This window comes from Rhopilema esculentum, chromosome 8 (assembly GCF_057945365.1).
Source record: "Rhopilema esculentum isolate cy_ngs chromosome 8, ASM5794536v1, whole genome shotgun sequence".
In the NCBI taxonomy this organism is placed as follows: Eukaryota; Metazoa; Cnidaria; class Scyphozoa; order Rhizostomeae; family Rhizostomatidae; genus Rhopilema; species Rhopilema esculentum.
Window position 1 is genome coordinate 9,183,413 of NC_142822.1, and position 18,477 is coordinate 9,201,889.

General features: G+C 37.8%; 2 protein-coding genes across 7 annotated transcripts in view; one reads left to right on the forward strand and one right to left on the reverse strand.

Moving 5' to 3' along the window:
• The window catches only part of LOC135694367 (receptor-type tyrosine-protein phosphatase epsilon), a 33,322-nt gene extending 28,100 nt beyond the window's left edge, over positions 1 to 5,222 (forward strand). For both annotated transcript variants that reach the window (XM_065213064.2, XM_065213065.2), the window contains 3 exons: positions 1,348 to 1,499; positions 2,084 to 2,219; positions 3,252 to 5,222. In XM_065213064.2, coding sequence (XP_065069136.2) covers positions 1,348 to 1,499; positions 2,084 to 2,219; positions 3,252 to 3,347 — 384 coding nt within the window. In that variant the 3' untranslated portion in view covers positions 3,348 to 5,222. The remainder of the gene's footprint in view (positions 1 to 1,347; positions 1,500 to 2,083; positions 2,220 to 3,251) is intronic.
• Positions 5,223 to 5,343: 121 nt separating this feature from the next.
• On the reverse strand, positions 5,344 to 18,458 carry LOC135694368 (copine-3). 5 transcript variants are annotated; one of them, XM_065213069.2, is made up of 9 exons: positions 17,957 to 18,458; positions 14,411 to 14,903; positions 12,761 to 13,197; positions 11,320 to 11,466; positions 10,655 to 10,898; positions 9,278 to 9,478; positions 8,248 to 8,520; positions 7,791 to 7,883; positions 5,344 to 7,163 (listed from the first exon to the last, which is right to left on the reverse strand). In XM_065213069.2, exons 2-9 carry the CDS (start codon positions 14,807 to 14,809, stop codon positions 6,897 to 6,899), a joined length of 2,061 nt encoding a protein of 686 aa, XP_065069141.2. In that variant the 5' UTR covers positions 14,810 to 14,903; positions 17,957 to 18,458; the 3' UTR covers positions 5,344 to 6,896. The 5 variants fall into 5 exon arrangements, with proteins under 5 accessions (XP_065069141.2, XP_065069140.2, XP_065069138.2 ...); XM_065213068.2 differs by lacking the exon at positions 17,957 to 18,458 and adding an exon at positions 15,167 to 16,164; XM_065213066.2 differs by lacking the exon at positions 17,957 to 18,458 and adding an exon at positions 15,118 to 16,164.
• Positions 18,459 to 18,477: the final 19 nt, after the last annotated feature.

Consider the following 18,477-nt stretch of genomic DNA (forward strand, 5'->3'; position numbering starts at 1 on the left):
TTCTGCATCTAGATAAAAACTGCTTACCTAAATAAGATTTCTGCATCTAGATAAAAACTGCTTACCTAAATAAGATTTCTGCATCTAGTTGAAAACTGCTTACCTAAATAAGATTTCTGCATCTAGATAAAAACTGCTTACCTAAATAAGATTTCTGCATCTAGATAAAAACTGCTTACCTAAATAAGATTTCTGCATCTAGTTGAAAACTGCTTACCTAAATAAGATTTCTGCATCTAGATAAAAACTGCTTGCCTAAATAAGATTTATGCATCTAGCTAAAAACTGCTTACCTAAATAAGATTTCTGCATCTAGTTGAAAACTGCTTACCTAAATAAGATTTATGCATCTAGATAAAAACTGCTTGCCTAAATAAGATTTCTGCATCTAGTTGAAAACTGCTTACCTAAATAAGATTTATGCATCTAGATAAAAACTGCTTACCTAAATAAGATTTCTGCATCTAGTTGAAAACTGCTTACCTAAATAAGATTTCTGCATCTAGATAAAAACTGCTTGCCTAAATAAGATTTATGCATCTAGATTAAAACTTTTTTTTAATAGTTTACCAATCACAAAGTTAATCGGGCTTCTATCCTCTTTGTGTGCTTCATGTTTCGTCATTGATTCACAAATTGACGGTGCTGGTGCTGGATTCTGGTTCTTCGCGTTAATATTCACAGTTTTGTCTAAGAGTGTGATCTTGACTTTTCCTCCCCTCTATGTTTTGTTTATTAGATGCCTTTTTGTATCTTGGGGCTTGGCACCACCAAAGGGACCATTATAAAATATTGTTTAGCAACATTCGTGGTTCAAGGAAATCATTAATATACAAATTTAGGTTTACAAATTTAGGCTATTTTTTAGTCCCGTCATTGATGATCTGTTTTCAGTCTCACAGTTGTTCTTTTTCTGCAATACTTTCACAATATCTAATAAATAAGATTCTGTTCAGAAATAAGTTCCTGTATTAACAAAGATTAACCAACTGTGTAATGATTGTATTCTTAGTAGACATGGGTGTAGCGGATGTTAAACGTTGAGGGGGGGGGGGCGAATTGTTGCTTCATTCAGCTAGAACTGTCCGAAGGAAGCCTCAAATGCCATACATTTACCTAATTAGGGGGCTCCAGCCCTCCAAGTCCATATACCTTTTACGCCTATCTGCTTGAAACTCAAAGTTATAACTCAACATTGTCTTATATTACTACGCTGTATATCACTGCTCTATTAGCAACTGTAGTTTTTAGTGCACAAACATTAGTTTCCTTCCTCCGGCCTTTTCACTTGCCTCTACTGGAAATGATGTGCTATGTTTATGTTCTTGTTAATTTACATTGTTTTAGACTGGAAGATCGAGAAGATTGACCCATTACTTGTACACAGGATGGCCTGAGTACGGTTCTCCTAATTCAGGGACCGACATCATCAAACTGATATCTTTGGTGCAAAGTCTTAAAGCCATCAGAGGAACAGGGCCTGTCGTTGTTCACTGCAGGTATTGAAGCCTAATCCTGTTATTGTTGTTTTTTCCTGTATGGTAGATTATACTTGATGTCCGGGCATAATTTTTAATTTGGCGCAAACTGCGGCCTATTGGGAATGCCTTCAGAAAGGAGGAAAGCTCAACTATACCACACCATATTTTTAGCTCACTCTTCTCTCTGTCAGCTTATATTAAAAAGCACATTACATCTTGTCTCTTAGCTAGCTCTAAAAGCAATCGACAGATATAAAAGTCGCTTTAGCCATCTGTCAATCAATATGAGCCAATCAACGCGCGTGAGTGAAATCACGCTCACTGATTGGCCAATTTTCGATTGAAAGATAGTGATGCCCTTTACGTAACTTTCGATTGCCTTGAGCAAGTTGAAGGGATAGATAATTACCAATTGGTTAACAATTCAAAATAGATGTTTTGGCCATCCGATTGGAAAGTCCCAAATTGTCGGAAGGACGTTGAAAAATTAATGTTTCAATCTCCCCATTGCATTTTGTTTCGTTTTCCCTGATACATTAAAAAACAAAATCAAGCTGTGATGTTAGTATTAATTCATACAATGTATCTTTTTCTTCGTTTAGTGGCGGAGCAGGGCGGACTGGGGCTTTTATAGCCATTTGCATCTGCATACAGAAACTGAAAACAGAAGGGACTGTAGACATCTTCCAAACTGTGCGGCAACTGCGAACTCAAAGACCTGCAATGGTGCAGACAATCGTAAGTCTCGATTTTGTTGCTTTGCGTTTCCTATACCTTATCTTGGACAACACACTGCTATAAAAATGGCTTTCCAATGACTTAGCCAAATTTACAGCCTCTTTTACCAATTGACAGCCTCGTTTACGAGTCGTCCTATATTCTCTACTTGTCCATTTTCTAAAAAAAATTTCATACAGATTACAGGTTTAAGAATTAAGTTTTCTATTGCTCTAATTATCAGTTTCAAACAATGTGAATGCGGTGGATGAGAATACGAAGTACCCCTTTGCCTCAAGTGCTCTTTACTTAGTTCCGGAATCACGTACGTAATGTTCCAGAACCAGGAACAGGAAGGCTTCTTTAAAAGAACCGCATAGCGTCCTTTAAGACGGTGCGAATCAAACGTACCGGTATTCCTGAATCCCTTTTGCTCGGTGACAAATCTTTTTAATAAACTGCTATTTTGTGATGAGCTGTAACTAAGGTATGAAACCAATGGGAAATAATGTTGTGTTTTCTCCTATATAAGGGTGCACAGAACATTTACCCTGTGCAAATATGACATTTGCACCTGTTCTCAGAAATGCTTCTTATTTTATTCGTTAATTAAAGATCTTTGCATTTATCTGAGAGAAATAAGACAACTTGGTATTCAGATGTCACATGCTACCAAAGTTTATAGCAAAACATTGCCTAGCCTTTTGAAAGCTTCAGATTTAGGCCGTAGTATCGATTTCCATTTTCATATGAGTAAAATATCAAAGGGACGTTGATATCAAACTGTCTCTTGAGAAATCATTCTGTGATACAAAACGTCTCCCTTGGGGAATTCAAAGTGGTACAAGAGAGCATAAACTGCACAATATCGCATTTTATTTGAATCATTACACGATACTCGGTTTTCGAATAATGTTTTTTGTTTTTCTTCGCTTAAATTGCACACCAAAATGTGTTGCTACCTTTCCCTAGCGCAACGCAGACCCTTTTGAAAGACGTAAAGCGTTGCGCTTGTTTCGAATTGTCCTCGTAAGCATCGTTTTTTTATTTCAGGATCAATATTATTTCTGCTATCAAGCTTTGAAAGATTACGTTGATACGACAACTGAAGTTTCGAAATGTTACGATTTAGACGAATCTCTCGCGTAAAATATGACCTTTGTCGCCGAAATTACGCGTTACGTTTTTGAGTGTGCGGCTTGCTATTTTTGACTGTTGACTGGTTGGTGGTACAAAAATTTCGACAAGTTATCGACACTGAAAGCGCAAGGTACGTTCTACAAAGAGAGCGATGCATCGAATCACAGAGTAATAAAGGCCGTCGGGCTCGGCAAGCTTGTATTTTTGTACAAGAGAGATATTTTTCTTTTGTTTTGTGATACCAATCGAAAGAAGATAACAATATACGGTTGAGAAGAATCCATGCTGGCTCTTAACAGGCCTGTCCCAAAACAGATGATGACAATAGATTCGTGTTGTTGTGTTGTTTATATAGAATATTTATGCACATTTTTAAGCAGATTTTTGTAACCTATATGGTTTTCAAGGTTCAGAACTATATAGAACTCACATTGGTTGAAAAGATAATTAAGTATTTAGAAAGCTTAAAAATAGATAATACTTTAGATACTGTTAATCAATTTAATATATGTTTTTTATTTTGCTTCATCACAACTTAAGTAAAGGCGATTCCCCTTTCTTCGGGCAAGTAGCCACAGCATTAGGGGCAACATTAGATAAGGCTCATGTAAACTGGCTTTAAAGAGGGGTCTTTCGGATCTCATTGGTTGTGGGTTTGGCCAATCTAGTCGCAGGGTTTCAGGTTTTTTCTGGCAAACGTGCGGGTCTTTGCGTTTTGAACACTGGAATTTCCTAATTTTAGTATGGGTTTTCCGGATTTATCTAAACTTTTGTCCGGGTTTGCAGGTTCTAGTACCCCCCCCCCCAAGCCATCTCCTTACTATTTGTATTTAAACATGGTTTTGTGTATGTTATAATATTTTTTGCAATGCATTTTGACAACGCTTTCTATAGTTTTCTTAAATTTTTATGAAATAGAGCCAAAGCACAGACTTATTTAATAGACAGGATTTCGGAAAGGGGTCAGTCCCCGCTTTGCGTTATCAAGGTAGGCAAAACTAAAAACAATACGTTAGCCTACAGTTGGTATTAAGTTTTAAGTTCATGATGTTTGAAAACCACCAAGGAAGTTGCGAGAAATCTTCATGTCGGGATCCAACCATTGTCCAAGCAATTCCGAAGATGGCAAGTAATTACATCATTACAATTTGAAACGACTATATCTGAACAGAGAATAAACCTGATGGTTTTGTTTCTGGCGTCTTTTGCTGCTGCATATAAATGGTGTTTTATTAGAAAGAAAGTTTCAAATATATCAGGTTAGACATTATGTAAGATTATATTCTTAACTCTTAATAGATGACAGACGTCCATTATCGATAAATGTAGGGACTTTTGTAGGAACAGGGGTGAGGGGGTTAAAAAAGGCTAGCATTGTCATTTATATGCCTCCAAGTTTGCTTCCATCCTGATATCATTGTAAGCAATAAATGAAAAACATTTTCACAACATCCAGAAAATTTCTTCAATCAGTGTCGTTAGCGTATGGTCTTAAAAGATTTGACCACCTCAAACCCTGGCCCCTTTCCTGACAACCCTACCTTCAAACTCTAATCTTTTTAGGATCTAATTATGCACACGTCACATAAACATCCGCTTTTTAGCTTTTACAGTTTTTCATGTTAGATATATATTTCTTGGTATTAGAGTGTCTTAGACTTTCTTTGTATTATTTCGTTGAAATATTTAAAATAGTTCTTATTGAAATTGTCGTTAATTTATAGTTGATTTCATTTTAATTTATGATTTTGTGCTTGTTTTCCGTGATTTCGTGTTTAATATTATTATAATCAGGTATGAATTTTTATATTCTGGATAATAAACGTTTCGTATGGACTCTAGATAGCAATTTCGTCTTTCGTGTTACAAATAAAACTAATTTTATATGTTGTCTTGAATTTTCATGCTTGCACCTGAGAACCCCATTGGTACTACCATTGTTTTGTAGCGGAGGTTTAATGATCCTGACTCGGAAATTTGGGAATTTATCAGCAGAAAATCTATCCCACAGAAGTTGATAAAGAATTACAACTGCTAAGCTACCAGACATTGTTTTCTCAACATCACATATTATATTTACACACTCATTTATGATTTTCTCCTAAATAAAAAGATCCTCCATGTCGGATATATTTCTGTTGGCTTAACGGGTGTTGTAGCATGATAATTTTATGATAATTATGTCTTATATATGAAGATTCTTTACCGATAAATGTTACACAACATTTACCTTCAATAACTTTGTAAGCGAGATACATCTGATGATGTTGGGAAAAAATACCCTTTTCAATTTTGATAGGATTTGTAGGTAGCCACAGTGCATATGGCAACACTTCCAATTCGAAACATGAAAAAAATCTTGCTATTTTTTAGTGCCAGCCTGGAATTGATACAGGCTTGTAAACGCTGAAAGTGAAAGCTTCTAGTATAAGTTTTGCTTTTAAGATAGTTAAGGGTATTTTTTGAGAGAGCCCCATTGTTCTTGGGATAGAATTTCACCTCTGGTTATGGCCCCTCCGTCACTTTACGGCCGCACTTACTCATTTTTTGTGTGCTGCGTGCGTACCTTCAAAGTGAGTTGCAGCCCCAAAAATAGGGTTCTTGTGTTTTCACACGAAGGGATGACTTTTTCGGCTCTTGAGGGGATTGAACTATTTACCTGTACATGAAAGAATGTCATTTCTTTGACGATTGTGTTGTGGCACTTTGTGATACTTCTTTTCAAAATCAACCCTTTTATCTAAGACATGGCACACAAAATTTACAGGAAGCCACTTAGATACCTAATTACAATACAATGTAATAAAACTTATTTATAATGCAATAATTTATTACAATTTAAAAAAATCCACTTTAAAACATAAACAAAAAGATTACAAACATCGTAGGTTGGCTTGGATTTCCTCTAATGTTCCTTATCATCTACTTATATTACATCATTACTATGGACAAAAAAATTGTATAATTTAGAGTCAAGGTTTTAAAGAGCTTACCTTGGGTACCAGACTCACTTTTATTTTACATATAGTGAGTATGGTACCCAGGATATAAAGAGCTTGACTTAGCATGACTTAGCAAGGTTTTAAAAAGCTTGAGTCCACGAATAGGCTCCTGGGGCTTTGTTTTGCAAAAATTGTTTTGGGATGGGGGGGGGGGGGTATTCGAAGGGGAGGTTTTTTCGAAGGGGAGGCTTTTTCGAAGGAGGCTTGTTTAGCAGCAGCCAAAATATTATTAGGGGGGATTTTCTTCCCCTACTAAAGGCAGGTCTGTTTTAAAGATACGGATATATTAGGATGAATCTATTGCTGTCGGGGCGAAAACTTAGCCAATGGGGGCTTATTCGAGGGGGGGGGCTTACTTAAAGGTGGGGGCTTATTCGTGGACTTGTAGTAATGACGCTCATTTCGTTTCTGCAGATCGTAATATTTTCACTTACTTTTTCAATCTTACAGGGGTAGAAGTAGCTATTTTCTGTATCTTTGGATTGGTATAGGCAGAGTCTTTCTTTATGTTTACCCTCTTAGAGTTTCTATTCACCTCTAAAGAAGTGCGTTATTGTCACCTGACGTTAACCTCAGACAGTGGGGGTCTCGTTGATCTGTGCGACCCGCATGTCGGGCAAAACGACGTGGCCTCGGTTAGGAAATTCTGCCAGTTATCGTTTGCTGCTGATGTGAGGGGGTCTTCAAAGTCTGGCGACAGCATGCTTGAGTAGGTGTCCATTGGCGAGAATGGTTGTTTTGTGTCATGCGGCCTCGGCTTGATACCGCGGCTAATGAAGTATTGAACAATGCTTTTCGAAAGTTTTGCGAATGCGGATCGAACCTAAAAGAAATGACTTTGACGATGAAATCACGAACGATGGGATTCGAATTTGAAAAGTAAGGAAGTTTGGTTTTACAGTTAAATCTCTGAAGACCATCGTCAAAATGGGCTGCTTCACAACACTTTGATTTAGAGCAATAGAGATATCAGGGGTAACAGTACTTTGCACAGCTGAGGTCTGATGCCAAAACCTGAGAATTGTTTGAAATAACCGGAGAATTGTCCCCATAATCATAGTTTACTGTTAATTTATTGCAATGGTTAAAAAAGATCTAAGACAACGAGAGTTCACCAACAAAGGTTTGTACATGGGTTTGAAAAATTTAGTAAACATTTAGTAAACTAAAGCTTTTTGTCTGACACTCTTTAGAGCTTAAAACGTCAGAACATAGATCGAAAACTCTACGCTAGGAAATATATATACCCAGTTGTGGATGTACATTAAAAGTTTGCACATTAAACTCCCGATAACTTGAACCTCAAAAGGACCAATGAAATGGTATGAGATAGCGAATGTTCGAGTTATCGACGGCATTTTTATATCAATGTATCGGACAAGGGAAATGCAATATCAGTTTGACTTATTAGGGATCCGAGTTATTGGGAGTTTCTTGTAGTTTAACTCACCACTTGATGCGAATGATGCGTGTTTTCCTCGGAAAATTCAATTGGAAGAATGATGGACCTGCCGCACTTTTTTCTTAATGTTTCGTCGACAATCTGTATGGAAAGAATATTTGGCATAAGATGCTGGCAATCTTTTCCTTCGTGATCTGAAAAACGCTAAACTTATTTGGTAAATGTCCTCATTGATCGTTTACTTTGTACAATTGATGGAAACAGGGTTAACGGAGAGTGAAAGAAAACTGGTTTGAAGATTCCAGGAAGACTCAAAGTCATGGAATTGAAGCATATAGCAACAAAGTTGTACTGGAACTGATACCCAGCATAGCTTATATTTTGAGCACGTATGGGGGGGGGGGGTATCGATGGCCTTCTAAATGTCATCGAAATGACAGTGTGTAGCGATATGATACATATGTTGATTAATCAAGAATAAGATATTTTTTCTGTTTAACCTTACCGTAAAGTAATGCAGGGCCTCCATTCTAAGGGGTCCGAGGCAAGCAATAACAAAGCAGATTGGGTAATCTTTATACTTCTCAAGCGCTGCAGTCGTGTCTTGCATGTCATTGCAAATGCCGTCGGTTAGGATCAATGCCAAATGGAAGTGTTGTTGGTCGTTGCTCACATTACGATCGACTAGGCCTACAATATTTTTGATTAGGGGTACTAAAATGGTCGGTCCGGATGGCTTTATTTGTGGAAGATGTGTACGATAGAGTTTTATCAGCCCCTGTGAAAGACAAAAAAGAACTTGATATTGTGGAGTAAGGTTAAGGGTCAGTTTGAAGTTGTGGTTGCTGTTGCTCGCGATGGTAATTTTTCTGCTGATACTTGCAATTTGTTGAAGATGGGCTGTTGTAGTTGCTGTTTTGGTTATTGTTTTTTGTATTGTTATTGTTTCATCATTGCTACTGCTATGCTGTCAAAGCTTGTTGGTGTACGTTGGCAGTAAATGTTTTTTGTTGCGATTATTGATGTTTTTTGTTTATAGCCGTTGTTGTTCTTTAGAGTGCTTGATATAGAATTATGACGTCATAAATATGTATTTTCTGAATAAGCTTAATGTGTTAGGAATTAGCTGAAATCTTGCCTAACAAATCACCTTCCCGACGAATAACTGTAATTTGGTCTCTGTTAATGACTCAACGAATCAAGCCAAACTAAAAATTATCGGTTTAAAAACTTGAGATCTTTAATTGACCATATCTCACCCAGTTATCAACATGTATTACTGATAAATGTAAATATGATAAATATTCCAAATTAAATGGTGTCTTGATCAAAAGTCGCAAACTTTAAAAATATATTCAAAAATGACGTCACACTTAAGAACTCTATTGTTGGCACTTGTTATGAAACTTTTTTTGAATGATAACACATGGGAAAATTCTTCGATATTACCCATAACTTGGGACATCTTATTATATCATTCTCAAAATCCATGCTCAAATTTATAATTCCTAGCGGAAACATTTAATCGACCGAACCTCTAGGCCAGATTCGGCAGCCACACCTATCTGAAAGATTTTGTTTGATTTTTGCTTCGTCATCTGAAAACAGGATGAGCTTTCTTTGTCTCCGTTGAGGATGCCAGCAAAGCCGAATAGTTCATAATGATTTCGTTGATCATAGTAACACAAGACTCCTCCAATCTCACTTAGAGCTTCCTCATACACACTGCTTTCCAACTAAAAGATAAATGCAGACAAGAATAAGCCCAAAGTTAAAAAAATTTAAAAGGGAATTGGGTATGCGTTGTTTACAAAAGTATTCCTGAGAAACAACATTTGATTTTATGTCGACACGTTAAACTCCGCAAATTATTCCTTTCAATAAAATTTGTTGATTAAAGGTGACTTTCTAGTAAATAACAGTCTCTATTTGAGTTTGGCAAGAACTTTGAATTGAAAAACGGAGCTGCAAAGACCTAAATTCTCGACCAGAATTCCGATTTTGCATCTTTAGTAAGCCAGAATTATTTGACTGGATTACGCCAGATTGAACTCGGATTTGCTATTGTTTGAATTTTATATAGAACAGGATATCTCTAAGTTGCTAGTCAGAGTTTCACGCTAAATGCAATCGTCAAGTAACTATGCCTAAACGGCATCGAGCACTTTATGACAGATCGGTAAAGAGTAATTTTCATGAATTCATAACTAGAATTGTTCGAGTTTAAAATATGAAAATACTGTTTCAGTCATGGTTTTTTAGTTCAATTTCACTAATGCCAAAGTAAAAATTTAACTCCGGTAATTTTTCTATGATTGATTTCCATATATGAGATATCTGTGTGTAAGTTCGTTGTAGTTTTGTAGCGAGCCAAAATAAAAATATCGATATTATCCAGTGTATTATCTGATGGCAGCGTAGTGTTTTAGACACGTGAAAAAACATGTGATCACTTCACAGAAAGTTTTAGACATGTACGGAGTATAATACTTAGAATGTGAAACTTTCATATGATCACTTTTAAACGATGCCTAATAAACTGGCCGCAACAGCTGGCTTATACCATCTTTGCATATACCCTTCTAGGGTGTGACAACATTTATCTTTTTAAAGTTGGGCTTGTCAGTCAAGGGGAAAAGTCGAGGTGTGTACGCATAAAAGAATTACGCATGCAGTTAAAACCCAGTTGCCAATGAAGCAACTTAAATAGAAGAACCTCTTTGTAAAGTATAGGAGCAATTTTAGTCTTGTACAGCAAATCACAGGCTCTGTAATGTTGGTTCTTTACTTTAGTTAATAACGGCTGTTGTCAAACGATGAGTCCATTTTCTAAAATGGGGCTCTCTTGCTTGTTGGAATAACATCAAATGGGAGAACATTTTGTCGAATTAAAGTGACTTTTTGTCACTCACCCCATGAAGTGAATATTCACCATCTCCGTTGGACTCTGAGAAATCAATGGCCGCTGCGAAGTTTATCGTACAGCCACCTTTGACGTAATCAACCAATGAGAACTTCTCCTCTGGGACGCACTGTAGTATTCGAATAGCGGCCTTACTCAATGAGTCACTTCTGCCTCGTTTTGAAGTAGAGTCTGCTACAGCTGAGCGACTGAATTGGTTCTTCTTCAGTGATAGAGTTTTCACTTCACCAATGCTGGAATCAAAGCAAAAACAGAATATACCAACCACATTTACATTGAGAGTAGGGAATTCTGGGCCCAAAAATGTCTCGTAGCCCTGTGTTTGTTGTTGGTACATCGTGTAAAGTACAACAAGGGTTGTTTGGAGTCACAACACGTTCCAGGGGTAAAACTGAGTTTTGGCCTCTTTATCCTGAGGCCTTTCCAGCATTCTCTTCAGAGGGATTCTAAAAGGAATCAAACGTTTCGCTGCTACCTGTAACGTTTTTACTTTTCTCGACGCTTAATAGGTTATGACCGACACTCGCTTAATAAGGCAAAGACATGCTAAATAAAGACATTAACATGTTCCACAAGGTCACAAATATGATAAATAAAGATAAATACATGCCAAATAAAGACAAAGAAATGCCAAATAAAGGCACAATATCTCACCGTTTGGTCATATTTTCGAAAGACGTCTCAGTATTGCCAATAAAAGTATGATCTCCTTTGGTTTGAAAATTGTAGACACTGATGCGAATATGTGACTCCTTTTTGCCGTTGCAGAGCTTTTGTAGAGATATTTGAAATGGCTTCCACCTGCAATTCATCTGAGATTCTACAAAGTATTCGGAGTATAATCGAAAGTCTTAGCTTACCTTTTCAGCACTTGAAAAGGTTATTCTGAAAAATCTACCCAGCCTGTCAGGAATTGTAAATTATTTTGATGTCAGGCAAAGCAAGGTCCCTCAAACCTGAGCAGTATGGACATCAATACGCAAGGCACGTAATCATAGTTAGGGGCACTAAAATAAAGGGGAGTTTCAACCGATACACATCAATGCAACGTTTTGTGTGGATTACCCTGTAGTGATGTCACAGGTTGTCAGATCCTATGCCCCTTAATTACAGCATACCGTAAATCCTCGAATAAGCCCCCGGGGGCTTATTTACAAAAATTAATTTTGGGTGAGGGCTTATTCGAGGGGGAGGAGGGAACTTATTTCAAAGTTTAGTATTTTCCTCAAAGGTCGACAAAAGAAGACACAATTTTTCTAACAAATCTAACAAAGAACTAACAAATATCATAATTTTTTTTATCACAAAAGTCGTTTTTTTTGCTTTTTGGTCTCCAGTCAAAGGAAGTAATATTGTATAGCTATTGTCCTGTGAGGGCTTTCTTCAATAAGATATTATTCTGCAATTATTCTTCCCTCGAATAAGCCCCCATGGGGGCTTATTCGAGGGGGGGACTTATCGAGCGTGGGGGCTTATTCGAGGATTTACGGTATGTAATATGGCTTGTTGTGTTATGTTTATTGTCAAATTAATAGTCATTCCCAACGGTGCGTGTGGCACACTGCACATGTTTTTTTACTTGTATGTTGTTTTCGCATTTGAGTGAGAACTGTTGTTTATCGATTCGGTTGGTTTATTAGTAACAGCGATCTCATGTCTGGCTTATCTAACTCAACTTGGATAACAGAAAATTATTCCTATAATCAACTTCGCGTTACTGCTTAAAAGTCTTACCTATGTATCAGTCAGAGAGAAGGTATTTATGTATTTATTACACTTATTTTAACCCTTTACATCTACCTATTCAGGGGAAATAACCATGACGGCATAATTTTGACGTTCATTTGAGGTCCAAAATACCTGTGGTAAAGCGCAGTGTGGACGAATGTTCTTATTGCTGATCATTTCTCGGTAGGCCATACACACAGATTTTGAAACAGGATTGCCTTTTTGTCGTTTTGAAAGATGTGTGTATGCCAATGATTTGAAACACTATTCCACTGAGGGTCACGGGACATGCTTCTAACAAACTGGCAGATGAAACATTTGAAACAGACTCATGAAATTTGGCGTTGATGATTTTAAGCTTACCCACCTTGGCTCAGAGTTTCTGAATATCACTTCTGAACGGTACACCGGGTGATACGAATCAACTGCAAGCTTTCTCTCAACCTCAAAATATGCATCGCATTTCCCAAAGATATTTAGGCCTTTTCTTGACAATTTTAACGCACTCAGGCACATTTTGATGTTCGTATTCACTGCTTCCTGGTCAACTTCTTCAGCCACAATGTATAATTTTCCACGCTTTTTTGCTTGATCTTCAAATTTCAGATAATATTCATGCTCTGAGTGTTCTTTGTCATTATTTTGTTCACCTTCTTTCAGAAGGTCGAGCAAGTTTATTTCAATGGAGCCAATAAGTTGGTGCTTGTGGAGGTCCTTTGAAGTGAGATTCTCTGTGTCAAAAACTGAGAACTTCAACTGATTATGGTCTTGGTTGTTGGCATCTAAAATCAGTGTCTCTGCAAACTTAAGATATATCAGAGGATAAGTGGCAAATATTTCTATGGCAAATAACTGCTGTTTCCTCACTAAAGATATTTTCATTAAATTACTGATAAAACGCTACATTTGTTCATTTACATGTCCTCAGAAGAAGGGCGCTTTTTCGCGCCCTAATACCATAACAAGGGTGTTTTGCTTATGGGGGTTCTGGAACCCTCTTCTATGGTCGTATTGCTTTATTCTTTCGAGTGGGTGCAGTATTCGTATCAAAGATTTTTCCGATAGCCAATCGCGAAGGTTCTTGGAATAGTTATTGACAATAACAGATGATTGGAAATTGCTGGAATATTTAAAGCCAAAAGTTAACGCTTTTTGTTTTGTTAATGCGGTTATTAATTAGTTTAGACATTTAACTTCTTAATCAGGAGAAAATCAAGATACCGCTTCTTTTCTTTATACAGAAAAGGCTTGTAGACAAAACGAACGAAGTTTTTGTTCACCAAAATTTTTCCTTTTATTTGTGCACATTAATTATTTAAAAAGCACTCAACCACTGAGGTGTGTCATTAGTGGTATCACAATTTTACTTTCGGCAGAAAAACGTGTTGGTAGCAAAATTAACAAGTGTTGGAAAATATTTTATGGACAAATAGAATTCATTGGGAATGGGGCGTCTTGAACCCCAAAATGGTGTGTTTAGTCTAGAAAGTAGGATAAGGTTGATCAAAGTTACTTCAAAAGAGTTGAAACTGTTCACATTGTAATATATATGATGATGTTTTAGAAATAGTGTAATGATTGGTAGATACTGCTGTTAGTTTTTGATTATTTTTTGGACTACACTCTTTTTTTATATAAGAACCAGTAAGTTTAAGTTCAGGCTGACTGTTCTTAATTTTTTCGAAAATCTGAGGCTGGATTGTTCTTAATTTGTTCTTAAATTAAGAGGGTGTAAGCAGTGCTATTGCTAGCTTTTTCGCTCTAAGGAGGTGTTCAGGCCTCATTTGCCAACAGAGTGAGTGAGACAGCCTTGATTTGCTGACAAATTTGAATATTCACTGAAAAAGCACCAACACATCGCTAAAACTCCTCGATTTTAAGAGAAAACGTTGTTCAAAATTGCATTTCGCAGATGCTCAGCCTCAGCTTTTTCCTAATTCGTTCTTAACTTTTGACCAGTTTTGAGGCTCGTGTTCCTATAAAATTGTTCTTATAAAAAAGAGTGTAAATCTCTTACCTTCGGTCTTTGGCAGTTCGGTATGCACTCTGTCCGTCCATACTCAACCCACTGTCCGTACCTACGGACGTAAAGCACACAGATCGGATCACTGCTGCTGAAGGTGTCCATTTTAGGAAGCTCGTCACATCTCATGAAAATCTCAACTTTCCCGTAAGGGGAAAGTCTTTGCACAGGAAGAGGTGAAGCCCGGCCTCGACTCCATATAGACGGGCTGCGCGGTCTTGGACTTGGGGTTCTTGCCGGACTAACTCTTTTGCTATCACTGCCTGGAAAAAATCGCATCTCTTTCTCGAAATCTGACGAGCTAGAAACGCGTATTACATGTCCAAAGCTTTCTGTCTTGGTTGCTTGCTCAAAATCGAAGTGGCAAGATACTGACTCTGTCGGTGTCAACATGGTGTGGCAGTTGTTTCCATGTAATTATTTCAGCCGTTTGCCAATAGTTGTTGATTCAGTTTGATGTGCTATTCGTATATGGACCCTTCAGTATCTGCAAATAGATAACTGAATATAATAACTGCTTTAGACCCTCAACGAAATCAAATCAACAAATCAATAAGGACAGCGATTTTATTTACAATAGATCACTTGTTTCTACATTTGAAGACAATAATCCGACAGTTGTTCAAATTCGATGTTTTAGAAACAACAATTTGAAGATAGATTCGAGTTGCTATCGAGACAAAAATGTGATTTGTTCGTACTTTTCCAGCTAGAATGTAATTGTTTGAAAAAGGGCTAAACATGTCTAACTTTGTCGCCTCAGCAAGACAAAGACAATCTTTTCCGATCTTTCCCGCCGTCTTGTACCCTGGTGCTTTATCGAGGGCACTAGCTGATGCTGCAAGTAAATTTCAGCAACTACCGCGCTGTTCGGCTATCCATCCATGTTGTTGTTACTCTAGACTGCTCCAAACATTGCCTATTGCAATTGCTGCTTTATAACTTTGATTAACTTCCCGTTGTTGCCAAAGCAATTGTTTCAGCGGTCATAATCGCGTAGCAACAGCACTTTGCTTCTTCCTCTCCGAAAATTTTAACGTCCCCTAGGATTCTTGCATGTATTCAAGGCGAGCTTCTCTTTTTGTTTGACGAGCTTATGTCTTCGAGAGTAGTTTGAATGAGTGCATTGTTTGACTATAGTATGTTCCTCGTCTACTTTCAAAACAATCCTCTCCTACAGTCTTGCACCCGCATGCCAGCCAAAGAATGCCAGAAAGCACTGCATTCTTTCTAACCACGCACCTTTGTTGCAAAATTAACCGCTGATCACAAAGATGCACCATGCAACTTTTGATTGGGGGGAAGGGGAGAAGCAAACTTATTTTCTTTCATAATGAATCTTAGACAATTTGCAATTGCGTGATCACCGGGGGACCACGAAGCTTGGTAACACCAAACATAGCTACTGATAACAACAGATCTTTGACAGTGGTGTTGTGGGGAAGGCCCTCAGATGCTACGCCCCTTGCCCGTATAGCGTTGTCGGAACGAAATTCAAGTCGAGGATTGTATTGCTCCCTATTCAGTAGACATGTAAAGAAAATAACATTGCTCTACAATCATAAACAGGTAGTCAATAGGATACCCATGGGCGTCGAGAGGGGGATTAGGAGAGGCAGAAGGTCCAGAGCCCGTGCTCCGATGGGGTCCGTAATAACGTATTAAGATATATTTTCAATGCAAAAAGCTACTTTTTTAGCTACACATATGGAATCAAGGCTTTTAAGTTTATCGCAGAGAAATGTCCACATACCGTAAATCCTCGAATTCCCCCCCCCCCAAAAAAAAGCCCCTCGTCGAATAAGCCCCCACCCTAGAAATACAAACTTTCAATAAGCCCCCCCCCCCGCTCGAATAAGCCCCCACTGCTACCGTAAATTCTCAAATTGGACCCCTCAATTTGATGATTTTTGCCATCTGAGGTTGCCTATGGCGTTTTATGGAATTACCACAACAAATTCATAAAGAAATTTCTACTAAAATAAACGAGGTCTTTTAATAATGTCTTTTTAATGTCTACAATAATTCTATAGCCCCTTCTCGTATAAGCACCCCTCGAATAAACCCCTATCAAAAAATATCAAAAATAAGCCCCCAGGGGGCTAATTCGAGGATTTACGGTATCCTTGATTCACGTAAAATGTTTTTGCACATTGTTGCAAAAATTCTTAAAATTTTTTTTCAACAATTGTAACTAAAGAGGGCATTTCCCTAGTTCTCCGGAAGACTGAAAGGCGTGGCCACAGGAAAGTTTCTCAAGGGGGTCCAGTTTAGTGAATCACCCCTGGGCCCCAGCTGCCTCTTTACGGCCCTGAGGATACCTCCTTAAATACTCATTAATATCGGTCCTCTGAAATCGTGTGGCCTGTTTCAGTTACATTCACAGACAAAAGGAAATAAAAAAACAATAAAAAAGAATTTAAGGACTTTCTCCGGTGATTTAATTAATAATTCTGAGCCAAGTTCTTCACTTTGTTCATTTGTCCATTCATTTTCATTTAGTAGGTGCTGCTATCGTCCCTTGTTGTCTTCCATTGCTAGTTAATTCTTGAAACTGGCAGGTAACTTCAAGACTTTTGATTGAGATTACATATATCGACAACGTGTTGTGCTGCAAAAATGTTCATATTGTCCTCTTTTAGCGTTTTTTATTTTCTGTGACAAAGTGAATGCCAGAGCTTATCCACCATTATGGCTGTCACGCTGGGGGCATGAGGGGCTCGAAACCCTCCCCTTGGAAAAAAATCCTTTTAAAAAACAAGCGGTTTTCACCATCTAAGGGTGCTTCGTCGGCGAAATTTTTTGCAAATAATGGGTGGCCCATCCTCTTCGTCGGCAAATGGTACCTGGAGCTTCAGCCATGTCGTCCACTCCTACACGGACACGGACAGAGCTCTCAAACCAATCACACTCTTAGTTATTAATTAGAATGCTTTATATTTTGTCCGGCATTCTCATTAAATGTTGCTTATTTAAACTCCGGTCAAGCCAAGCTTTCTAGTGACAATTTGGATTATTAATGATTAGAATGGATAACATAAGTTAAAATGATTATTTTATTGGTATTTTCATTGCCTTTGTTGAGTGTTGGTTGATACCGTAAATTTATTTTTTTTCTGAAATCTAATCACTGTCTGAAATTATAGCAAAATGATAAAGTGAATTTTTTATGAAATCAGGTCCAAATAAAGCAAAGATCGCAGAATGAAAGTAAGGAACATATCAGTTTCTGAAACAAAGCTACCACACCCATAGCACGCCTTCTTTTCAACATTTCCAGGCCTCGGAAACGTCCCCGTCCTAGCTGCGTCGGCGATCGGAAACTCTCCAATTTTCGGCTAGGGGAAGACGCTGTGGGTCTATTTCTGTGTATGTTTCAATTATTTCATGACACTGATCGAAATTTTGGCTGCCATGAAAGGTTTTCTTTGAGCTTTGACAACTCGTTCGTTTGGCCATTACAAAAACGACTTCTTTCTTCGTTCTTAAGACACATTTGAAAAGGCAAGCTGTACTACAAACCAAAGATCGGGTACAAACCTTGAAATGATGAGATGATACGCCAGACATAGAATATTGTGCTAATAATTGACCAGAAGCCTCAAGCAGTCATTCCCTACCTTTAGGGCGAACGGGTTTCTTTTAAACATCAAATTGAATCTTGGCAATGGTCGACACGTGCTATTTGCGCATACATGGGAACGCAACAACGCGAAAAACAGCTGCATCTTCTAAATATTATCGTGGATCTTTTAAGGGCACTGACTCCAGCGATGTTTAATTTATCAGTAGCTGTTAATATGTTTTAAAGCGAAATCTTTAAAAGGCGGATTTAATACGCTATGCAGGACAGATGGCTCTCGAAACATATTCCTAAATTAACACCGAATTTAGAAAACGATTGGGTCTGGATTCTTCATATCATGGTCCCTCACAAAGTTGGCACCCTCTGAGAGACTCGAACAGGGTGGAACAACGCATTGAAGCACCAATAAGTCCATTCCCACACGGACAGAGCTCTCAAACCAACCACACTCTTCTTTATAAATAAGAGTGCTATA

Excerpts from the sequence above, each read along its gene's own strand:
- LOC135694368 (XM_065213069.2), bottom strand. The coding sequence starts at position 14,809 with ATGTTGACACCGACAGAGTCAGTATCTTGCCACTTCGATTTTGAGCAA. Across the intron at positions 13,198-14,410 it reads CGAACTGCCAAAGACCGAAG|TTTGCAGAGACACTGATTTT; the intron begins GTAAGAGATTTA and ends ATATATCTTAAG. Across the intron at positions 7,884-8,247 it reads AGGCCCTGCATTACTTTACG|ATTGTCGACGAAACATTAAG; the intron begins GTAAGGTTAAAC and ends CTTTCCATACAG.